The 25,810-nt window shown below is 41.3% G+C and overlaps 1 protein-coding gene across 2 annotated transcripts in view; it reads right to left on the minus strand.

Moving 5' to 3' along the window:
* The window catches only part of WLS (Wnt ligand secretion mediator), a 111,140-nt gene extending 98,784 nt beyond the window's left edge, over positions 1-12,356 (minus strand). The window contains exon 1 of one of the 2 annotated variants that reach the window (XM_040987204.1): positions 11,912-12,356. In XM_040987204.1, coding sequence (XP_040843138.1) covers positions 11,912-12,017 — 106 coding nt within the window. In that variant the 5' untranslated portion in view covers positions 12,018-12,356. The remainder of the gene's footprint in view (positions 1-11,911) is intronic. The other variant, XM_040987205.1, reaches the window with a different exon arrangement.
* Between the last annotated feature and the right edge of the window lie 13,454 nt (positions 12,357-25,810).

The raw sequence follows: 25,810 nt of genomic DNA on the forward strand, positions 1-25,810 counted from the left end.
ACTCCTTCACATAATAGCCACTTATAAGTCTTTCTCTGAAAAAGCCGTGAGTATTGGCTTAATACTTAAAAAGGCAGAAATTAAAGATTCAGATTAAAAATGAGAACTGCTGACTGTACCAAAGATTAGGTTAATCACTCTATCAACTACATAAACAGCAAATTTTCTTTGATTGTTGACTAGCACAGATTATATCTAACAAGAGGGCTATCAAACAGAGTTGCTGGGTTTTTTTTTCATTTTATCTACTTCATTAAGAAGTAGAAGCAATCTGCTGTGGGCCTAAGAAAACTGTAACAGCCTTAGAAAGTTTAACTAATGGGAACTTCTAATTTAAGGGAATGGCTGCCATACACTGATGAAGCTTTTAGCTACATGCAAATACTCATGAACCACAAAACATGTTCACATTTAAATTCCACAATCTCCCCTTGAAAAGTAAGTTTTTGGATAAGGAAACAGAGCATATAAGCAGTTTGCTAACCATACAAAACAAGTCTGATAAGGAATAGATAATACACTATCACGATCCACCCTAAACCACATTCCATGAGCTCATAATCTCATCACCATGAAAGGAAAGATGACTACTAATTCTTCCTGAACTGAAGCAATCCCATGGAAAATCTTCAACCAACATTATGCTGCTTTATACAATGATTATTTCTTAGAAATTTCATTATTGATTCTCATAATCAAGAAGCATCTTTCAACTTCACTGGCACAAATTTGGTTAGCTGAATTTCCTGGACAGAGTTGGATATCTACCTTGCCCAAGTCCCAACCCTGAAACGCTACATACATTACTATATACATTACTCCCAGCTTTATTGAAACTGCAAACATACTACTTATCCTTCTAAACTCTCACTTTTCTTGCTTTTTTTCTATGTTAACCAGTGGGAAATTTAAGAAAGGAATGTTATGGAAAAATTCTTCTGATAGTTACTTTATACAAAAAAAAATGCAATGCTAATTCAAAGACACCTTAGTGTTTTTTTAATTTAAAACTTCTGAGCATCTACAAATCATACAGTTTCTTTCTCTTTCATCAACCATTACCCAGGAATAGCATATTCTCACAGAGTGAAACTGTCCTGTTTTAGCATGTCCAAAGAACAATGCTAGGAATCTAACCCTGGCACATTCACAGACCTGCACATTCTGAAACTGGAGTGAGAGGAGTAAATAAAAAGTTGTTTATGGTCCCAGGGCTGCCTGTCACAGTCAAATCATCCACCCCCAACCATGGCGCTCACAATTTTGAAGAGGCTGACCCTTTCTAAATAAAGATGTATTTTAAAAAATGACAGCAAGATCCAAGGTAAAGAATGTTCAAAGCCTCAGCAAAAATCTTATCTACAACTTCCCTCTGGCATGCAGAGTAGGAGCCCAGTTCCCACAAGCCAGAACTAGCTCAAAAGAAGAGAGGAAGAATGGAATGTGAGGGCCTGTCTTTTCCACACTGCGGGCAATGCACTCCAGGGCAGGTTACAGCCTATATGACAGCAGATAAAATACATAAGAACCAGAGAGGAACAGGAGCTCAAAAGGTCGGATATGCCTCCACAGAGGACTTCATAAAATATGGAACCCATTCTTTTGGTTACGATCACCTGAAGGCAAGCATGTTAAACAGAGCCTTAAAAGTTAAGATTCGTTTCAGCTAAATTAAGTGGTGCAGAAACAGAGATTTCTAACTCTCCTTAATTTCAACCAAAGAAAAGGCAGAGGAAGAAGAATCTACAAGAACCCTTGTATCTCTCCTACACAAAAAAAAAATATACTTGTCACTCAAAAAGACTGGGCCCCTTAGCATTTTAAGTCCTATCTTCCCACAGTGTCAATTTTCTGCTTGCAATTTCCTTCAAAGGGAAGCAAGAGCAGACACAAAGGAGGAGGGATTTTGTTGCTTCTTTTGTATGTAAATCAGATTTCTAAAATACAGGGCTATGTGACTTTCCCCCAAGCTCCCCACAACTTTAGAATTATGCCTACCACAAACATCCTCCAGAAGCACAAAGTTAGTCACATTTTTTTTATTCAAGGAAGCCTCATACCAACGAAGTCTTAAAATGAAACACAAAGGACTATGCTTTGGCTTAAAAAAAAAATTAAGAGTTTTACATTTATATTTCCCCAAGCAGGAAAAAAGACTGCACCAAGCAAGGTCCTCACCAAGCAAGGAAGGAATTCAGATTTTTTTTTTTTTTAGTGAAGCAAATTTTTAATTCTGTGATGCTCTTTAAAATCCACACAGAACATAACACTATTATTCCATTGCTCCATTAGGTATTAGACAAGACTACCAAGCATACAAAGGCAAGAAAGTGAAGGCAGAGTTATTACTGCTTTCCTGACACGTAAGGGAAAAGTCAGTCAAACTATAACCACAAGTTGGGAATTTTCTACACGTTAATTCTCTGATAGTCTAGAACAGAAAGTGAAGAAGAGACACACCTGCAGAGCATCAAGTGGCCATGGCTCTGCCTCTAAGTGACTTCCCTCTCCTGGAACGCTGACATATAAATGATGCACAGCAAGAAGTCTCTAAGGCCGTCCTTTTTTTCTAATAATTTCATATCAATAAGTTCTATGTAATCAATTCAGACCACACACAATGAAAATGTATGGATACATTGGGCCCAAATAGCAGTACTCAGGGAAAGTAGCCAAATCAGTTAGTTTAAAATCAATTATCTTATTGGTTGATAATTTATCAATGCCACCAGGACTGGGAGGGAAGCGGGGAATTACTGAGGTTGAATCACGTTCCTATACACTGGAGATCCCAGAATCCTGCCTGGGCTTTCATATTCTGGATAGGGATGCTCAGTAGATTTCTTGTCTCTTCCTCTGCCTTCCTGTGACCATAGTCTTAACACGGCCATTGAGTTTCTATGGCAATAATAGCAATTTAAAAGTAGAGGCTCCAAAAATGGCATAACCAAGCTTTGTTAAATTTATGTATAATGCAAAAGCAATAAACAGACCCTAAATAAATTCAAGAGAAAATTCTCTTGGGGATAAACATGTATACCTTAACACAAATTGTGCTTACATTTTTGTCTGGTAATTCTCCATAACAATATTAAGATCTACCATTTGGGGAAGATGTGCTATAAGATGTTCACACAGGAATTAACATTAGAAATGAGTATGACCTTTCTGAATTTTCAAACCCAGACCCAGTTTGGGTATGTGGCATTCCCATTTTTTTCTGCCTCAACAGATCCACAAATGTGCTGATGTTTGACAAAATAGTAGTAACTGAAGAAAGGAAAAGAATCGATCACAATCAATGCCAGTTTAAGTTTCTCTATCTAAGGGGAGGTATAAGCATGGATTCGGTGTTTAAGTGGATGGTTTCAGTTCAAAGTCCTTGAGAAATTACTTTTCTGGTGAGTCAAGCTCAATGAGACCCTCCCAATCCCAACACAGGCCAGATCCTCAAGACAGCAGATGCCATTGGTATCTAACCCTGATATGATAGGGGGGTTCTGTCCCATATCACAACTGATGGAGGGAACTAAGCTGCTTCTTTGACTTATTTGAGGTCACTTGAAAAGGGCTTGCCTCTCTGCCCTCTCTTGTTCTTTTTCTCTGGGAGTGGGTAAGCTAAGCCAAGGGCAACAGTAATCTAGCAATCAACCAGCCATCATGAAGTTGGCATTAATAATTAGGGCTTTAAAAAAAAAAACTGAGTCACCCATTTACAGGCTGATTCCCTTCTTTCTGAAGCAGACAAGGAAAGCACCCAACCAGTTTTCATTAACTTAGCGTAATAATTAGGGGTTCAGAAAAAATGGAGTGAGGAAGGCTGATCAGCTTCTTTCTAAAGAAAAATCATAATGCCTTGCTAAAACAAAAGTAGTATCTTGGCATTTCCCCAACTACTTCTGTTTTATTCGAAATGTGTATCGATAAAGCCTTTGCATGAACACAGGGACTTAACACAGAAGTTCCAAAGCTTTCATAATTCTTGTTGAGCAACAAATATTGAAAGTATACTCCTCTGCTAAGAAATATTATGAGAATGGTATGGGAAATAAAAACAGGGGCAGAAAGAGGAGCAAAAAATCATACTTGCACGTCCAAAATGTAAACAGGTAGAGTGCGTAGAATCCCCGTTCAGTTTAGTGGGAATAGGTGGCATCAGAAATAGGTTTTAGAAATTCTGGCACAAGTTGTGTCCTGAAGGGATGGTCTTGTGCTTATAAAGTTCATACTTTTCCACTCCTTTCTCCCTTTTCCTCATCTATAGTCCCTACTATTCTTCAACAGCCACATTCAGGACCTATGGGCAGAGGCTGTGATTGCTGACAAGTTTTCTGCAACTTTCAGCCACCCTTTGCTGACTAACAATTTTTCTCTTTTTGAGGGTGATGAAGGAGTAGGAGTTGGCATATCATTTCCTCAATATCAGCCATTCCCAGTATGGTTTATAAGTATTGGTCAACATTTACAATGGCTACTGTAACGGGTTATCAAATATTAGGAACTGGAATAATTTATTGAGAAAGTGACCAGGTCAGTGATCAACAAACAGGCAGTGGTGTGAGTATGTGGTTTGGGAACAGACAGGAGCAAGAAGAGGAGAGACGGCTTTCATCTTTTACTTAATCTGTGTAGAATCAGTTTCATCACACCCACCCCTTTGTTTCCCATAGAAACTGCAGGGACAATGGGAGGGGAGTAGCATTAAGCTCAAGAGCATAGCTTAGGATTCGAGCAAGAATCATATGCTTGAGTCTTCGCCCTCTTGTTTGAGATTTCAGTAACCTCAAAAAGTTCCTTAAATGAGCTTCAGTTTCACTTGAAAATGGAAGAAAGTGACAATAACTACTTCTCCAGGCTGTTAGAAGCATTCATCAATTCAACATATTTGAATTACTGTGTATAGTCAGCTAGCAAATCCTCAAGAAACAATACAGCAACAAAGTTATTTTGCTACTGGCCAAATAATCTGCATATTGCTTTTTGTTTCCCTGCAAGATTTAATTAGGAAAGGAATGTGATAGTTTGGGGTGGGGAGAGGACATGATAGTAAAAGGCTCAAAGAAGTTGAGTATTTTTGCCCTTTAAAATATATAAGTCGCTCTTTTCTGTACTTTAGCAATTCTCTTAAGGAAGGTCAAAAAACAGTTGTTAATTAAGCTCTTAATCATCAAGTTTGATAGTACCAACATCTCTCCACTCTTCCTCTCATCTCTCATCCCTGCCCCAACACTTTCTTTGGGAGCTGTTTACATCTGGAACAACTGCCTACTGAGCTGTCTTCACAACACCTGCAGAAGAAATGGAGCCTAAAGCAAACAGACACAGTCACTTCAGGTCTTGATGCTCATTATCTTCAATAGCCTTGAAGTACCCAGAAAAAAACTGAGGGCTGCAAGTGTTACCATGGAGAAAAAACTCCATGGGCATATGTTCTAAAGAACAAAATATATCTATTCACAGTGTCATGTCAGTGTGCTTGTTCCTGGAAGCTTCTGGTGTGCAAGTCTTCATTATTATGCATAGGTACATATATAAACAGAAATTATTCTCTGGAGAATGGAAACTTTACTTTCCGATAATCTGAAGAACTTATGTCACTTGCTCCATCACTGCCAATCCATACACTCTAAAACCCTCTCTATCAATCAGTCAATTCCTTCTTGGTCTTTTTCCTTTGAGAAAATCCATATTTGTTATTTAAAAAGCTACAAAGATATTTCTCCAAAGCTCATGGAAATGGAATTAAATGATAAATGTATATTTTCCATCAACTTTTTGAAGAGCCCCTTAAATGTTACAGTCACTAGCTGAAGGAAATAAGAACAAGCCAACTTTTCTAAAACAGCAGCCTCTCAAATGCATTACGGTTAATGAACTTGACTTCTGAGATAATTGGATGATTCATGCATTATGGAGACTGGTTAGAACTTGTACGAAATTGGTGAGATTGGCACATGCAAACTCCTGAAAAGGTGTCCTCACTCAGCTGTGGCAAAGTACTGTTTTTCTCTGAAAGGGTAGATTCCATTTCATTTGACTTTTTTTCAAACTTCTGATATGTTGCCCAATTATTAAAAACAATAAATCAGTTACATTTTTCCCCTGCATTAAAATCAATTTTATTTGAATCAAAAGGTCCAGGTTTGGGGTGTTGGGGGAAGGATCAGCTAATGGTTACTAATTCTGGCTGTGATGGTAGATGGCCTGGAATCCAACCCCAGCTTTGATCCTGACTAGTGAGGCGGTCTTGAGCAATTTTAATAGATCTTTCTGTACCTTGGTTTCTTTACATGTAAAGTGGGTACTAAAATAGCAAGGTAGGAATTCTTCATGCGCATTAAACAAGATCTGCCATTGAACACATGTCAAACATCTTATTAATGTATTTACCTTAAGATAAAATATTACAACAAATTATTTCATGGTATAATTAAAAGGACTTTGTAACTTCTCTTAATAGGAAATACTTTGCTGGTAAACTTGGATTGAGAGGGGCATTTTAAGATAATACAGATGGGGCCTGGCGGCGTGGCCTAGTGGCTAAGGGCCTCACCTTGAATGCACTGGGATCCCATATGGTCACCGGTTCTAATCCCAGCAGCTCCATTTCCTCTCTATCTCTCCTCTTCTCTGTATATCTGATTTTGTAATAAAAATAAAATAAATCTTTAAAAAAAAAAAGAAAAAGATTGTACAGATGGTTCCCCTCTTTTCTGAGATCTGAAGTGCTCTCTTAACTAACCCTCAGTCAGCATGTAACCCAATCGTAAACACATAGTAGGCCCTGATAAATATTTTGTACACATAGTAGGCCCTGATAAATATTTTGTACATTGGGCAAATGGTACCCATGAGCTTTAAGCTAAAGGACTTCCTAGAATGTCAACAAGTCATAATTTTCCACAAAACACATTTACAACAGAGATAAAATCAGAATCTCTTCTTAGTCCCTATGGTTAAGAATTTTACCCCCCCCCCTCTCTCTCTTTTCCTGGGTGCTGCCTCTGTCTCTCAAGTAAGTAATTTTTTAAAAGTGTATTTTAAAGATCAAATTATCATAAAATTTCATATTGGCAGGGAAGGCTTTAAATCTACATTTGGGCTCCAGACAGGGGACTTGAAAACCAAAGTCACACATAACACTACTATCTCAAGGAAATGTTTCTCACTTTTAATAGTGGAAGAGAAAATTCCAATAGAAGGGTAGGCAGGCTGAACCGAAGGCCGTGTCAGATGAAAAAACCATCAGAGACTGTTGGCACAGGCAAGATGGCATCCCAACAGCAATCATGTTCTTTTGTTATTTTTTTAAAAGCTTGCACTTCAAATCATTTAAGGTAAATGCTGCTACTAAAATAATTTTCTGCTTTTTAAGGATGAATTTGTGAGGTGGCAAAGTACTCCTACAAATTATCATTGGATATCTCTAGCTGTTAGCGCGGGGCGGGGGGGAGGATTGGAATTGACATGGTGTAGTCATATATGAAATTTTACAAAACAAAAAGCAGAATCAAATACAAGGAAATGTGCACCAAAAACCAGCTAAGTGATAGCTTTTCAAGGTTCTCAATAAACAAACACACTACAGGGTTACAAATACTGCATGATTAGTTTATGGTAAAATATAATGAATGCAATAACTTTAAAATCTAGTATACTGGAGAACAATGCTATATACTCTGTATAACTTTAATTAATTTTTTTAAGTTGCAGTCAGTTTCAAATAAATGATAGCAGCAGAAACAGAAGCTCATATGAATATCCACAATGAAAACCACTAGTAGTTTCCATTTAAACAATAACAGCCCAATAGTGTGGGCAATATCATTGAAAGGAGAAAGCGAATCCATGTATAGTTTGAGAAAATCAGTAAGAACGTGTTCATATGTCCTCTGCAGATTTTACTTGGAGCATCTAAAAAATTGGTCACTCATAATCTTGATTTTAGGCAGGAAACAGTGGTCTTTCCTAAAGAAATAATTAACTGGTAGTTTGCTCTACTTTTTTGGAGTTTAAGTTTGGCATATTCTCATTTCTGATGTCTTTAAAACAATTCTACAATCCTGTGTTCATTCAGTCCTGATCTTTATACTCTTAGCAGTTTTAGAGCAGGTGGGAACAGTGACCTGCTTTTTCAACCATTATATCCCCCAGACATGACTAATTTGAAGCTGAGCAAATTGCACATAATGGGCAAGGGATTCGAGTTCATGATTGTTAATCGGCTACACTAACAGGGCCCATGATCTTCCCCTCCCTCTCCTTCCTCTGCCTGTACCTGCTTCTCTATGAACTAAATTCACCAAATGTGAAATTAAAGGAGACATGTTTTTTTTTTATTTCTGCAGGCTTGTTTTTAAGGAAGATAAAGATGTAGCTCTATCATTAAAATTGTTTTATTTTCCTTTAGGGAATCTTAAATTTTTAAATGGGTTCTAAATACTAAAGAAACTAGTCACTTAGGAAACCTCCTGAATATGTAAAACAATCAAATGCACGGTTTTATTGGATCTTGAAGTTTTTTCTTTTTTATGAAAGCTTAATACAGACTGCTGAATTTATAAATACCCTATTCTACCATACAAGCTACTGCTTTCAGATCCTGTTTACAAAATCCTACTATTGGTTTGACTTGATATAGACACTGAACAAGAAAAACAAATAAGGCAAGCAAAACAGCAACAAAAATAAAATAAAAAATAAGGTTCATAAGAATGCTATTGGGGCAGGGGAGTATTTAAGTTAGCTAAATCAAAACCCAATCACTCCTAATTCTTTTTATAGTTAATATTTAAATTTTTTCCCATTAACTCTGGAAGGCCACAACCAAACACTAATCAAAATGTCACATTCAACACTAAACATTGGACGAGTTACACAATTTTAGAACTGAAATGGACATTTAACTCATTACCCTGCTAATGAAGAGACTGAACCCCTCTTGGCTGGGTCACTTTAGGGCTTCCATTTGTTGTTATTTGGAATGTGGGTGTCAGTTGTTTCTGTGCTATTGAATATGCATATGTGGTACTTCACAACCCTAAGAAAGGAGGGGTGCCATCAAGAATATCTCCAAGTTTCTTCTCATTGAGGACAATAGCAATCAAAAGGAAATACATATGATGTCCAGTTCAAAGGGTTCACCTCCTTTTCTGGCTCAGCAGGCTGCCGATGTGTTAGAAACACAGTAGCACACAGGGTATCTGACCTTGGAAGCAGCAGAGGCATGGGCAGTGGTGGAGTCCCCTCGCTGGGCACAGGAGGAAGAGCCATAGGAATTTTGATGGCTTTCCAGCCTACACAATGATCCTGTTGCCTACTGGTTCCATTTGCCTATTTTACTGATTTTTTTTTTTCTGTTTCAGCTGTTTTCCAGTTTAGGGAAAGGTGGGTAGAACACATTATTATCCTTTTTTCTTGAAAATTCACTTCCTATGTTTGGCTTTTAGAAGCATGCCCAAGTTACTAGATTTTTGGGTGGGCAAAATCAAACAAAATTTATCAATCAAACAAACAAAAAAAAAAACACCTAACTTTCTGAATGGGAGTCACTGATCAACCAATTTCATCTGTACAGTCTTTGAATCAGACTAGGGACCGGATCTTTGCAACTGGGATGGGAGGTAAACCAGCAATGAACACACACTGTCCCAGGGAGTGTGACAGATAGGTATTTTTCTTTTGTGGAGAAGTTGGAACTAAAACATCTCATCAACTGAGGGAAATCCACCTGCTCCTCCTGACCTTTGGAGGTTGTCATATCTGGTCACTAAATTCTCTCCAGATAAACCCCGCTTTGAATCAACAAGGCTTCTTCTGATCCTAGAGCAATGATAATGTCCTGCACCCACTCCAGGAGCCTGGGACCGCTTCAGTAGTAACAGCATTCCAGAAACTATAGCAGTTCTGGAAGTGCCCTAGGAAACCTAGAACACGGATAATGGGCTGTTTAAAACTGGGAGATCAGCTTTAGAAAAAGAAATACAACCAACAAACACCAGGAAACTCTGTGTTATGGTTCGCTGCTTGTGCAAAAACCTCAAAGAGGATGAAGGTCAGACAGGGATAATAGGCCAATTTAATTCTGAAAGCACAAGGTGCAAGAAATTTTAATTATGGTCTGCCACTGAAATCACACAAGATCCAATGGCATCTAACTGCAACTGCTCATCAAGGGAGACAAGAGGTGTAATTGTAACCGCTGCATAATCACTGTGAGGGCACAGGGAAGGCTGCCTTCAGCTCCCAGCAGACAAGGTATTAAGAGCCTCAGAAAAAAAAAATCCAATACAGAGAAACAGAGATTACAAATAGTCACAGGAGAGCGCAAACACAAAAGCCAAACCGGTGTGTGTGTGTGTGTGTGTGTGTGTGTGTGTGTGTGTGTGTGTGTGTGTGTGTGTGTGTGTGTGTGTGGTGTGTGTGTGTGTGTTAGGGCTGAGGGTTCCAGAAACACAAAGATGAAGTGTTGACTGAATCCTGGCAAACTCTAAACTCCTGCTTTGTGAACACAGGCACGCAGGGAGAAAGGCATGGATCTCCAGGAATTTCTATCCTGCTTGAAGCTGCACCCACTCTCCTTTGTTTAACACAATTAGCTCAGATTTACAGTATCAAGCTCCTTTTAACTTGTCCGCACCAAATCAAGTCTGGAGGCAAAATGCCACGCAGAGATGCCCAAACCGGTGAGGGGTTTCAAGGCGCCGTGGCCCGCGCGCGGACCGTTGGTCCACAGCCCCACGGCGCGGGCTCCCGCAGAGGCACGCGCGAGGACGGCCCTGAGTGGACTCCGTGCACTCGGCAAACTTTAACAAAGCCGCGAAGACAGGAAGCCGATCCTGCCATCCGCGCCAGCCTGAGTTGGAGCTTAAGTTTGTGCCCGGCTGTCCCAAATCTTGAGGGGTGAGGGATGCAAATGTGAGGAGGGGCCGGAGGCGGGTGGCGCCTTAGAGACCTCAAGACGGAGCTGGGGGGCGGTTCCGAGGGGGACGGTCTGGGACACAGCAGGCACCCGGAAGCCCGTTTGGCGCACGCCACGGGGGGTCTCCCGGGGAGGACCCCAGCCCTTGGGGGCTCATGACCTGTCACCTGCGGGGCGCTCTGTCCGGAGAACTGGGGGAGGATCAGGGGCGGCAGACTCCCGGCTCGGGGGGCTCTAAGAGGTGGGGGAGGGGAGGTTCGCTCGAGGGCAGGAGGCCAAAAGCAACACCTTTCGGATACGTTTTTCCCCTCGGACCACTCCAACTTCCCGCGGCGCCCGCCAAGCACTCTCCCACCCTACCCTACCCTAACCCACGGCCCCGCCCACTGCTCCGACCTGACTGCGGTCACCAGAGCCGGTGGGGAAGGAGTGCAACAAGGAAACCCTCCACCGGCGCCCCACAACCAAGACGAGCAAATGCATTTCGCACCGGCACCAACCACAGCCTTGCTGCAGAGCCCCGGGTCTTGCGCCGGGCGCAGTTCCCCGACTCTTCTGTTGTTCTTAATAAAGTCCATTACGTTGCCCTCCCGGAGCCGATTGGAAGAGAACAGGGTGGAAAAGGCGAGGGGGGTGGGGGGAAGACGCGGGAAAAAACAGGGTGGGGGGGTGCGAGCAATCAACTTTGTAACCCAGCGCTTCCTCGCGCGATCCGTCGCCATGCTTAGATTCCCACCCCCGCCACCCCCTCCTGCCTTTCAAGTGGATACTGAAACTAGGCCAAAACTTTTTCCCCTCCTTTTCTCTTAGCCACTAGACTGGATGGTGCCCCACGGAGCCCCATGGAGCTCTGCTTTCTTAAGCACAATAGCCGGACTAATTAGATCATAGAAGCGAGGCAGTGATACTGTAACAAGTAGCCCGAGAGGCGAAGAGGGAAGGGGCCCGAAAAGAGAGAAAGGGGGAAAAGTTTGCAGCTCTCGCACTTACCAATCAAGCCTCCCACCAGAAAGGCGATGACTTGGAACACGAGCAGAATCCCCCCGACAATGCACAGCTTCTTGGTGCTCATGTTCTCTATAATTGCCCCAGCCATGTTCGCGACCCCCTCCCCTTTTTTTCTTTCCTCCTCGAAATAAATGTTTTAGGGTGTGCTTTTTTTGGATTTTTTTTTTTTTTTGGCCCCTTCCCTTCTCTTGCGCCCTCCTCCCTCGCCCCCTTGCTGGGCGCTGCAAAACTTCTAGGGTGCGGGAGCGCGGCAAGGATGGGACCCGGACAGAAGGCGCCCGCACGGATTCCTCCGGCGCAGCCGGCTCGGGCTCCCCCAGTGCCCGGAGCTGTGATTGTGGCCGCTCCGCCGCCTGTGGACGCTTAAAGGAGCAGGGAAGCGGATCACATGACGCCGCCTCCCTCCCTTTCTTCCTCCCTCCCTCTCGCGCTTCCTCCCTCCGTCCCTCCCTCTCTAGCTTCTACCCCTCGCCCGCCAGCCCCGGGATCCGAGCTCCGGCGGGAGCTGGCACCGCGCTCCCTGCAGTCTTGTCCCGCCTCGGGACCGGATCGTTTGGACACTGCTCAGCCTCTCGCACGTTTTCCCTCTGCTTCCTAAAGTGCAAGGCTGAACCCATCAGGCGGGCCGCCCGTCAGCCCTTTAACTTCCACGCTGACTTCAGTAAGGAACCCTCCCCACCCTCAGCTGCTGCAACTCTATTTAGGAAAGAGGAGGAGACACATTTAAAGGACGCTGACAGACATGCCGAGAGAGATGCAGGACCCACTCTCAGTTCAGCTTCTCTTGGCTGGTTCTCAGTCTGGGGTTCAGCTAAATCCCATCAGGAACCTTGCGCCCTGGCCCTGTGCCTTCCTTCACCCCCACGGGGTTTGCAGAGCCTTCATCCTGGCTGTGACGGTAAAGAAAACGTGTTCTGCATTGTGAGCCTGATTCAAAAACCACCTCATGTGAAAAGCCTTTCGCGCTGGCCACACCACTTCCGTGTAGTGTCTCTGGGAACTGCAGCCCGACGTTTCTCTGTTTGCATTTTTATCATCTATTGTAAGGACTTGGTGTGTGCACGGTGGTCTCCACACCCGGAGTTGTTAATTCCTAATGGGTAAGAACCCAGTTTTGTTCGTATCTCCCCCACGCCCATCCCCGTGGTGCCAAGCAAAAGTCTAGCTCTAATAGGTCCTCCTCTGTAAACTTTTGCGGAATGAATCAGTAAATGAATGTGAAAGCAAGGCCAGCATTTGCATTTCAAAAGCATAAAGTTGGTTTTAGATAGTACACATATTGCAGTGCTTGTTGTCTCTGCGAGCACACACAGTCATGCGTGGCTTAACCATGGGAATGGCATTGTTGGGCGATTTCGTGGTTGTGCTGACATCATAGGGTGTACTCACACAAGCTGAAAGGGCTACAACATTACAAAATGACCCAAGAAAGTTAGGCGGGGAGGCCTTCCTGTGCCGGTAAGCCGAAATTCCTGGACCTGGTTTTTCCATGATTCATAAATGGGCCATTTGGCCTTTGACCGGTAATTTGGTGAATATCCTACCCCCAACACACATGCGCAGTCTCCACTCCCATCCTATTAAGCCCTCCTAATGCTAAGCCTCTGTGGATTATAAGTCCTCTTTCCTTTCCCACTCTACTCACACTTTCAGGGCCCTTCCAGAAAATGCCAGACAACTCAGCCGTAATAGAAACATCCATCTCTAGTCGGCAGCAAGATTGGACAAAGGGGTATTTCTTGAGGGAAGGGAAGGGATGGAACTTTTCTTCACCAGCCTCAAGGATCACAACTTTCATTTTTGCAACAAATTCTGTTAACAAAAGACAGGTTTACAACAGGAAAGTATAACACATATATTTAGTTGATGTTTTATGTGACATTTCAGTCCTCAAATTAAACTTCTGAAGATCCCTGCCCCCTTCCTCAAGCCATCTGGGTTAGTGCTTAGTTTCCATGAAGGCTAGACAGTTGTACAGACATTTTGTTGGGCACAAAGGATATGCGCTGACAGAGACAGACCCAACAAGGCCTGTCCAGATTCCTCACAGCCTCTCAGTTGGGAGGTTTCTCTTTTCTTTCCAAGTATGGAACAGAATGTCTCTGGAATGACAGAATTTGTTTATAGCCAGTTCTAACACAGACAGGCAAAGGATGGCCTGGGAAAGACTCTGAGGGTTCCATGGCTGGTTTCTAAAAAGTGGTTCTAGAAGAATTCAAATATCTGTGAATTGTCTACTGAAGGAGTTGGAAATTGGGAGGACAAGACAAAGACAGGAGGGCAGAGGAAGGCCAGAGAGAAAATGCTTTCTGAGGCTGTGACCTAGGCTATTCCTTTCACGTTGCACTGCTTAAAAAGATGCACTGCTTAAAAAGAGATGGTGTGCCACCTACCCTTGGTGTGCACTGTGTCTACAAGAAATATCTTTGGTAATTGAATTTATTTCAGATTAGTGAAGCCCTTGAGCCACTTTTCCATCAGTTGCTCCCTTTGGTTCCAAATATGATTCTTGCACAATCACTGGCAGAATTCCTTCAGCTCAGTTTCCTCATCTGGAAATGACAGGCTTAGAATAAAATTGCAGTAAACACCAGCCAGATGAAGCCCCATTCTAGATGGCAACCAACTACAAGAGGGGCTTTAAAAAAAGTTCATAGGAAATCAGAATTTAAAATAAGTTTACTTTGCTTCAAAAAACTGAGATACATACATAGTTTTCCAAGTACACCTGTCCCACCAACATACGAAACTTATCTCCTAAAACCATTATTATTAAAAAGAAACATTTCTAACTGGTGGTCAGTACTTCTGACTTGCATGAGGTTACTAATATACTGCATAACTGATTGTGGTGCAGACACTGTCAGTACTCATCACCATGAATTGCTTTTTTAAATTTTTGGTTTTATTTTAAACTAAAATATAAAAGCTGTTCACATTCGTATGGCTCTGGATGATCTTTTGATACATGTATATGTTGTGTGCTGTACAAATTAGGGTAAACATATCTATCTCCTCAAATATTTACAGTTTCTAGATGGTAAAAGCATTCAAAACTAGTCTGGGTTTTTATTTAAATTACAGTTTTTATTATGTCTTTTTTAATGTTAAAAATGATAATCAAATCTATTTTTAAGGGGACAACATAGATGAATTTTAAAAAAGAGAGGATGAGTGTTTGTATCAGCTAGATCTGAAACATGTTTATGAACTGACTGCTCATTGCTTAGCATGATTACAGAGACTGTCCAAGCCTGCTAAAATCTTGATCACATTTTCAGGTCAGTATCGGAAGAACTTCCCAGCTACCTTCTAACTGGTTAGAGATCACCAATGCAGAACTTTTAACCTGTAGGTTTCTGCCCAGTAAGGAGGGATCAGGGAATGCTTAAAATCCTAAGGCCTTTCCTCAAACCTTTGATGTCTCTCTCTCTTCTTTCAAAAGTCACCTCATCTCCTCATCTCACTTTGGAGGTGCTTTCCATTTCCCTCTTCTTTTCACATTCGCCTGGTCACTTCACAAATAAAACTTCTTTGTCTGCAACCAATTCCTGGCTTTTTATATCTGTATCCAGAACCCACTGAGCTTTTCTAGTAATGCAAAGCATCCTATTTACCTACTCTAAAGCTGAGTTTTCTCCTCTGTAAAATAGGGAAATTAAAAGCACCTGCCTTGTAGGTATCCTGTTGATGGGGTTATTATTCTACTTAGAAAAGTATAAAGGGAATCAGTAAATTTGTATTAAAAATCTGTAAAACTTGAGGGTCTTACAGATTGTTTGGGACATCAGTGTCCAGTGTCTGAAAGCTTGCTTTGAGTCTTGGCTATCTTGCTTCTGCTCAAGTTTTTTGTTTGTTTGTTTGTTTGTTTGCCCCATCATGCAATGGGAGATCCTGACAGAGTTCCTGGCTCCTGACTTCAACTTGGCAGAGCTCTGAATGGGAATTTGGAGAGTGAACCAGCAATAGAAGCTCTCTTTCTCTCTCTTCCTATGTATGTGTCCCTCTTTCTGTTACTACACCTTTCAAATAAATCCTTTTTTAAAAGCACCAAAATTGATCACTGACTAGTTTTTCTGACCTTCAATGTTTTTATCATGTTATGATTACATTTTGAACTATTATAACTCTGGAGGTTACTTTACTTGCCAAGGGGTTCTAGTATGAATTTCTAGTATTGAACACAAACAGTACTCAGTGAATTTTAACACAGGTTACTGAACATGTGGTCAGTATTGTTAAATATTGGGTCATTTGTTTTATTAATTTGAAAGAGAGAGAGGTCTAATTCTTTGGGTTCATTGTTCTAATTCCCATTTCAGCTAGGTGTAGGCCAAGTTGAAACCAGGAGGTAAGGATTCATGTCTTGCATGGGAGGCAGGGACATAGCTTGAGTCATTAGCTGCTGCTTCTCCAGTTGCATGATATCAGGAAACTGGAATTGGGAGCATTGTCAGGACTGAAGCCTGGGATGCAGGCAGCATCTTAACAACCAGACTAAATGCCTGCTATAGTGCCCAGACATCTATTATTATTATTAATATAAGATTTATTTATTTTTATTGGAAAGGCAGATATACAGAGAGGAGGAGAGACATTGAGGAAGATCTTCTGTACAGTGATTCACTCCCCAAGTGAGTGCAACAGCTGGAACTGAGCCAATCTGAAGCCAGGAGCCAGGAGCTCTTCCGGGTCTTCCACACAGGTGCAGGTTCCCAAGGCTTTGGGCCATCCTCAACTGTTTTCCCAGGCCACAAACAGGGAGCCGGATGGGAAGCAGGGCCACTGGGATTAGAACCAGTGCCCATACTGGGTCCCAGTGCGTGTAAGGTGAAGACCTTAACCACTATGCTATAGTGCCGGGCCCCAGACATCTATTATTAACAAACAAAAACCCTGGACTACCAAGAAAATGTTTTCAGACAAGAGGTAGTTTATTATAGAATAATCCATTGGGTGCAAATCAACTCTCTGCCAACAGTAACTGATCATTTCAACTACAGTTCAATGGATATTATTCTGAAAAACAAAACAAAACGATGATGAAGTTATATTCCCTTGCCCACTTTTTAAAAATAATTTAAATGGAACAAATTTCACATATATTGCAATGCAGATTTAGGAATTTAGTGAGACTTCTCACTCTTTCCTCCCTCATCCCTGCATTCCTAATAAAAATGAATAAATCTTCAAAAATACATTTAAGAAATGATAGCAATACCTAGCAAGCAAAAGATAACAAGAACAATAATAAATAACAGCAACAAGAAAAATTCTACTCAGAAGTATAAATAAAAGCTGTAGACAACAAATCCCAGAATGTCACTCTTGCTTATATAGATTACATTTTTTGTGCTCTGTGTATTACAATGAATATTATGATTTATTCATCATTTAATTTAAAGCTTTTGGCATGTTGAAGTCTGTAATGACATTAAATGTATATTTAATGAATAAATAAATGAACACATGAATATATAACTGAAGATGAATGCTTCTCCTTGTCCTAATTTCTGCAAAGAATTTACTGATTCTATGCCTTCCTATATGTTGGTCTGAATTTTGCACATATGTTCGTGTATGTAGTGTGTTGCCACCCCAACTGGCTTACAAAATCCCAAAAGACAAGTGGAGTGTGAGCTAAACTTTTGTCTTATTCACAGTCTCAGCACAGCATCCAGCACAGAGGTGGGCTAAGTTCACAGTGTTGAGAAAGCCTCCCTTGAAAGCCAAGAAAGGCATATCATTATTGTCATTGCAGTAAATGTAATGTGGAGATCTGAAAGAATTGAATATACCTCCCTAAACATCTAATTTACTTCCCAGAGGGACCTAACAAGGGCAGTATTTCCTCTCTGGGGTTTCTCATTCTCCTAAATTGCTTTTCCCCATAAGTGGCATCCCTGTGGCTCTGCTCCGTGGCTGTTGGTGTTTTTTCCCTAGTTAGCGCCTGTGAATGTCAGCAGGCTCTGTGGGTTCACACTCTATTATTCAGTGCCAATATATGTGTATATGTTTTCACGGCTTCTCTTAAAAATGCTCCCCGCCCCCAAGCAGAGCCACTCCGCCCTTCTTTCTCCATGCTCTCCCATTGTCTCATTTTAAGTGGAAATGCAAGACCCTGCCTGGCAGCTCCTTTCCCTAACCTTGGGTAGCAACTGTTCAGAACTCAGAGCTTGAAGAACAATACAACAATACAATACAACAACCTGGCCTTCAGTCAAAATAATTAAAACCCCACGCATCCCTTTCTTTTCATACACAACTACTTCCCTGCAGATATCCATTTCATCAGATTAAACAAAAATTTTAATATATCACATACATCTGAAATCATCAGATTTTTTTTTCAATCCCAGCCTTATATCTTATTAATGAAGTCACCAAACCTAGGGAAATTTCTTACTGTTAGAGGTAAGAGAGATCACTTTCAGCACTTGAAAAGTTATAGTATTAAAAGTAGAGGTTATTATGAAGATAAAATAGTGTAAAAATTGTCTAGCACAGTGCCTGACACAAACTATAACAAAAATATTATCTGCTGTAAGGAGAAGCAGGTTTCTGTTCCCAGAGAGCAAAACCAAACAAACTATAAAACCTCTAATTATAGTCTGACTTACGAAATTGCGTCTTTGAACCCAGGCAACCTAGAAGGGCAGGTAAGAAACTTTATAGGTTTCCCGAGGCCTCTGATGGGGGGCAGATGACAGCCTAAAGCAGCCAGCCAGCCCCTTTTGTCTCCCAGGCTTGAAAGAGGCTACAGTTCAGAGTTAGGGTGCTTCCAGTGTTTAGTCCAATGGGATTCCATGGGTCCCTGGAGCAGAGGCAGGGAAAGGGCTTTTTCTGCTAGCCAGTTTTCATGATGTGCGCTAAACAGCTGACTGCCCCGGCACCACTCCTCCCACTGCTCTCCCTGTTCCCTCACTGTGCTTCATCATGTTCACAAGTTCCCCTCCCCCGTCCCCCAGCCAGGCAGGGTGGCAGTGGGAAGAGACGACCCTGGACTGATCAAGACACACTTATGCCACAATTATGTGGTGGTCTTGTGATATGCTTACAACACCTAACACCACAGCAGCAGCTGTAAACATATTGTGTTGACTGAATGAGTGTGAAGCCTCTGCTTGGGATGCCTGCATAAGTCTCAGCTACTCTGCTTTTGTCTCAGCCTTTTGCTAATTAGCATGCTAGGAGGCAGTAAGTGATGGTTTAGATAGCTGGGTTCTGCTGACCATGTTGAGAGTTGGATTGAGTTTGAGGATCCTGGCCTTGACTTGACTGAGCCCTGCCTATTGTAGGCAGTTAGTAAGTGAATCAGCAGATGGAGGATCTCTCTCTCTCTTTCACCTTTCAAGTGAAAAATGAAAATTTTAAAAAATATTAAATTATGATTGATGAACAAGGTCCAACCCCTGGCTGTGCAAGGGTTTATGAATGCTCATCCTCTCCCCTACCACACAAATGACAATGGCAAGAAAAGGTACTCAAATCTGATCTTAGCTTAAAAGGAGAGAAAATGTGCCTGATTCAGGCTAAAGCCCCGTTCTTACCCCATGAGTATCACTGCAGACTAGCTCAAAATGATCATTAAGTAGCTCAGCATGAAGGCCACTGTCCCATTAAAACAGTTTAAAAGACTCTATCTGTAGCACTGAAAGACAAGGATTGAACAACAACAAAACACAGGAATATCAAAACCTCTCATAGCACTAGTTTACTGAAAGTGTCCAAGCCAGCTAAAATCTTGTGTCAGTCCAGGGGCCTTGTGGGGCTATTCTTGCTGGGCCACCATTTTATTGCCCTGTGTTTGCGCATCCCACATTTGTCAGTAACCTTATCATGTGTCAGTTGCCACTTGGTCTCTCACCAGGTGATCAGGAAAATAATGCTTTCAAGTGAGCAAAACAGGGATTGCCCAGACATTTCCTAATTGGTAGAGACCACCACTGGGGAACGTCTTCTGCAGGTTTCTGCCCGGATAAGCACAGGTCAGGGAGCCCTTAAAAGCTCAAGACACTTGCTGAAACACTGGTGTCTCCCTCTCTTTTCAGGTGACACCCCATCTCCCAGATGCCCCTTCCTGTTTTCCCTTTCCTTCTTTTTCACATTTATTTGCTCTCTTCACAAGTAAAACCTTTACTCTATCTGCAACTGATTCCTGGCTTTTAATTTCTATACTAAACTGATGAAACAAACACATTGAGCTTTGTCAATAACCTTTCTAATCATTGAAAAACTAGGATGACTGGGGCCAAGGGAGCTTAGCTCATCCCCCAAATTTCAGATACAGTCTCAACTAACAGCTGCTACTAACAAAGCCAATAATTGTAACAATGATAGCACCAAGAACTTGCTGATTGCTATCTATGTACTAAGCACTCTGCTGGATGTTCTACTTTTGTGATCATCATAAATTCATACAACTATCCAATGAGGTGAGTGCTAGGCTTATTCTATTTACTTTAAAATTTTATTTAGAAAGTATACTAGACAGACCTTCAATTCACTGGTTGGCTTTCCAAATGGCTGCAAGGCTGAACTCAACTCAAGTCTCCCATATGGGTTAGAGGAACTCGAATACTTGAACCGTTATCTGCTGCTTCTGAGGCACACCAGCAGGGAGTTGGATCAGAACCAGCACTCCAATATGGGATGCAGGGTTCTCAAATGGTGGCTTAACCATCAGCACCACAACAACTTCCCAACTCAGTTCAAATTAAAAAGAGAAAAACAAGCTTCAGTAGAGTGCGCAGAGTTGAGATTCCTTCTGGGGAGGTGAGATTCTGAAATGATTGAACACATGGTTCATTCGTCCAGTCTTGGAACATTACTGAGCCAGGAGCTGATTTAGATGCTGGGGAAGAGCAGTGAAGCCCCTGGTGGCCTTGCCCTCATTGAACCTACGTCAGGGCACCAACGTCAGAGCCTTAGTTCTTATCGACTTTATGTCAGCTATGCCCTTGAACCCACCAAAAGAAAGAAATCTGTGGGCTGTGAAAGTGAGTAGAAATCTAGTTCCTGATGTTTACAGCCACTTCACGCCCACCTGCCCTGTGAGATCTTAAGGGACATTCATTCCAAAGCTCTTTTTCCTGCCAATTCTGAGACATACATTATTTTAATGTTTCTAGCTGCTCCCTTGTTCATTCATTCATCTCCTTTCTCCTGTACTTTGTTCCCACTCAGAGCAAACTCCCTCTCATTAAGCCTTGAATCTTTGTAATTCTTTCTTTACTGATAGGGTTTGCTGTAAAGCAGTTTTCCAAGCGAAAGATCAATTTTCAGGCTAAATGACTCAAGAAAATAATTGTTAAGCATAATTCTAGAATGTGTTGAAGGCGTTCTTGAAAAAATATACATTAGCAAAAGATATGCAGTACATAAGATTAATTTTGGCTTAGGTCATCTGTAAATTGATTCTTAAAATATTTTTTCTTGATTGTTTATTTTGTTGCCATGACATTCTTCACTCCTGTTGCTCAAGACTTCATGTAGCTTTATAAATACTATTCATCTTAATGTAACAATTTATGAAGGTAAAGGTTCTCTAAGTTTATATCTCAGGTGACACCTGGATGGTTTGGTGATGATATTTTTCATTTGTTTCTTAAGTACTCATTAGGTGCTATAAGCCAGGCAGCCGACAAGTGCCATTTATCAAGGATATTAATGCAAAAAGAACACTCTTGCTTTAACAAAGCTTCTAGTCTCAAGTATGTACAAAGGTCTTTGTGATATAACAACTTTAACCCCCTAAAATGTAAGTTTTACAGAATTACCAGTATGAGAACTGGGGCACTGACCTCAGGTGAGACAAGAGAAAGGACAGGGTTTTTAGTCCTTGGCTTGCTGTGCAAGGTACTTCATGCTTAGCTCCATTTGACCGTCACAGGAGGACAGAGAAGTAATGAGCATAACCTCTGGAGCCAAACCATCTGACTTAGCCACTTCCTTGGTGTGTGCCTAGGTCAGTTAAGTTACTTCCTGTGCCTTAGTCTCTTCATTTGTAAAATGGAATAATAGTGCCTCTCCTAAATATGATTGGTATGAAGAGTAAATGAGTTAATTTGTATGCAGTCTTTAAAACAGTGCCTGAAATATAGTAGTTTCAACATAAGAATTCATTTTAAAACATAAATAAAAACGAAGTGTTTTCCCTTTCAGTCATGCTCACAAAAACTCAATCCAATTTAAATATTTTGGTAAATTCCCAAAGTACTACATATTGCCAAACATATGAAAGGTCTTCAAAAAGTTCATACAAAATGCCGAACATTAAACAAATCAATCTATTTATAGCTTTCAAAAAGTTGTACACCAAAATAAATGCATCTTAATTCAGTTTTCCACAAACTATTTGAAGTATATTTGCATGTCATTTATTTGTTGGGAATGTCCTAAAAGCTAGGTGCTAATACATAATCATAAGAAAGAGTATATAAAATTAAGATCACAGACAAAACAGATTTTGCTGGAATTCTGGCTCAATTATAGAACAGCTCTGAAAGTTAGGGCAAACAGGTTCTCAGGGTCTCAGACAAATTACCTGTAAAAAGCAAAATTTCATTTGTTTCCTAAGCACTTATTAGTTGCTGTAGGCCAGGTAGCAAAGCTCCACGAATGGATACGATAATGTGAAACTAGGGGAGTTGAAGGAGGAAGAGAGGTCCAATAATTCGGAGGTTAATACTATCACTTAGTTAGAAAACTGAAGTTTGGTGTTCAGCTGCTACTTGTGATCCTGCCTCGAGCAGGTGCTCTTCCTTTCCTGTGCCATGATTTGCCTATAATCCTGATCAAAAATCTATCATTGAACTTAGTGCTTAGCTAATTATCTATCAGGAAGAGTCCAATTATATGGCTTCTGGGTTATGCGCTGAAGTTTTAGCTTTCAAGTGGGAGCATTACCCAACCTACAAGGCTTTTTATTTATTTAATTAATTAGTTAATTTTTTTTAAAAAAATCTATGCATTTTTATTGGAAAGGCAGATTTACAGAGAAGAGAGACAGAGAGAAAGATCTTTGTCTGCTGGTTCACTCCCTAAGTGGCCACAATGACTAGAGCTAAGCCGATCTGAAGCCAGGAGCCAGGAACTTATTTTAGGTCTCCTAAATAGGTACAGGGTCCCAAGGCTTTGGGCCATTCTCTACTGTCTCCCCAGGTCACAGGCAGGGAGTTGGATGGGAAGTGGAACAGCTGGGATAAAAACTGGCACCCATATAGGATCCTGGCAGATGGAAGGCGAGGATTTAGTCACTAGGCTACCACCTTGGGCCCAAAGTATTTTATTATTATTATTTTAAGAATATTTGTTTTTATTTGAAACACAGATTTTACTGAGAGTGGAAAGATGGAGAGAAAGTGTTCCATCTGCTGGTCCACTCCCCAGATGGCTGCAACAGCCAGTTCTGAATTGATCTGAAAGTGAAAATCAGGAGCCTTTTCTGGGTCTCCCACTTGGGTCATCCTCTGCTGTTTTCCCGGCTATAATCAGGGACCTTGCCTGGAAGTGGAACAGCCAGGAACATAAACAGGTGCCCAGATGGGTCGCTGATGCCAGAGGACAGTTGATTAGCTTGCTGTGTCACTACACCAGCTCCTCAAAGCAATGTTTTAAAAAGATTTATTTTATCTTTATTAGAAAGTCAGATATATAGAGAGGAGGAGAAACAGAGAGGAAGATCTTCACTCCCCAAGCAGCTGCAATGCCAGCTGAGCCAATACAAAGCCAGGAGCCTGAAGCCTCTTCCAGATTTCCTATGTGGGTGCAGGGTCCTAAGGCTTTAGACTATCCTTGACTGCTTTTGCAGGCCACAAGCAGGGAGCTGGATGGGAAGTGGGGCCACTGGGATTAAAACCAGTGCCCATATGGGATCCTGGCACGTACAAGGCAAGCACTTTAGCCGCTAGGCTACTGCTCCAGGCCCTCAAGGTAATTTTTGATGCGGCAACCTTACAAGCTGATTCAGTGTCACCACTGGTGAATAAAGCGTCATATATTACCAACTCTATTATGTCCAAATACACATGCTATTTCATATTGTAATTATTCAGACGTTTGTCACATCTCTAGCATATCATGCGTTTTTATACAGGGGCTGTGTTTCACTCAGCAATCTTTTACAATCATTTCTGGTAGAATCACACGTGGTGAGTTTTCTAGGTCTTTGCTGCTAAGCTGCTGTGCTTCTTCACCTCCTCTCATAAAAGACAGAGCAAGAGCCATCAGTTATATTCACTGTTAGCCTGTAATGTAATTAACATCTTCATGTCTTTCCTTCAAAAAAACAAATGACCTTTTTGGTAACTCACCTTTACTTATACTCTTATATGCATTTTAGAGAGTTGACTGATGCAAACTTACAGCAAAGAGCATATACTTGAACCAGAATGTCTGGGTTTCAATGTCTGGCTCTGCTCTTTAATGACTAAGTCCCTAAACCTATATGCATTCTTGCCTATCTCTTTATTGTAATAATCCTTGTCTTCACAGTGATATTAAGGATTAAGTGAGCTGGTATGTAAAAATGGCTTACTAGATAAAACAGTTATTGCTGATACAAACTCAGTGAGGTTAGCTACTGTTATCAATTGCCTGCACTGCTTTTTTCATACCTTTACTCAATCTTACTCTAACCTAAACAAGCTCCTTCCCTCTATCCTGAATTCCCCTTAATACATCACCTTCCATGTCTTTTGTTTACAATCAAGCTTCTACAAAGCACAGTTCACATTGCTAGCATTATAACCTCATTTCCTATTATTTCTGCCTCAGCACCTGCAGACAATCTAGATTCACTGAGTACTCTGAAAAAGATCACCAGGGACCTGTTCAGCTATTCTTGATATTAGAAAATCCTTCCTCATGTCCTCAGCAATAACTGCAAAATTATTAATTCCCCTCCTTTTCTTTTTCTCTTGTTTGCTAAATATTTATTATTTATTTAAAAGCATAGAAGAGAGAGAGGGGGAGAGAGAGAGAGAGAGAGAGAATCTCCATCTGCTGGATCATTCCTCAAATGGTCTCAATAAATGGGGCTGATTCAGACCAAACCCACTAGCTCGATACTCCATCCCAGTTTCCCACAAGGGTTTCAGGAAAACCAAGTGCTTGGGCCTTTGCCTTCCCGGATGCATTAGCACGAAGCTATGTCACATGCAGAGCAGTTGGGACTCAAGCTAGTAGCGCTTTGATAGGAGATGTGGGCATCATGAAGTTACTGCACCCTCTATGCCATATGCCAGCATCTCTCCTTTGTAACATCTTCTCTTCCCTATCTCAGTTAATGATCTTTTCTGATCAATTGCCCAAGTTCATGAATTTCAAAGTCATTTTTAGTATTTAACTCACATGAACAGTTATCACAGGTACTATCTCCTCATGTACAGTGATCTAGCCTCGACACTCCATCCTTACCTCTGCAACTTTAAACTCTTATCACTGTAATTTGGATAACTGCACAGGTAAAAGCATCCATTCTCACCTATCAAACCTCTGATGTGTTTTATTTTCTTATTAAAGACTTGTTTGATTTATTATCTATTATCTATCTATCTATCTATCTATCTATCTATCTATCTATCTATCCATCCATCTGTCTATCTCTGTAGAGAGGTGGCTGGTTCACTCTGCAAATGGCCACATGGCTGGCCTGGGTCAGGCTAAAGCCAGGAGCCAAGAACTTCATCTGGGTCTCCTATGTGGGTTCAGGAGTTCAAGAATTTGAGCCTATCTGTACTGCTTTCTCAGGCACATTAGCAGGGAGCTATATCAGAAGTGAAGCAGCCAGGACTCAAACCAGCGCCCATATGGAATGCTGACACTGCAGGCAGTGACTTAAACCACAACTCCATCTCCAGCAACCTCTGATTTCATACA

This window comes from Ochotona curzoniae, unplaced genomic scaffold (genome assembly GCF_017591425.1).
Source record: "Ochotona curzoniae isolate NIBS_2020 unplaced genomic scaffold, NIBS_Ocur_1.0 contig_4612, whole genome shotgun sequence".
Classification (NCBI taxonomy): domain Eukaryota; kingdom Metazoa; phylum Chordata; class Mammalia; order Lagomorpha; family Ochotonidae; genus Ochotona; species Ochotona curzoniae.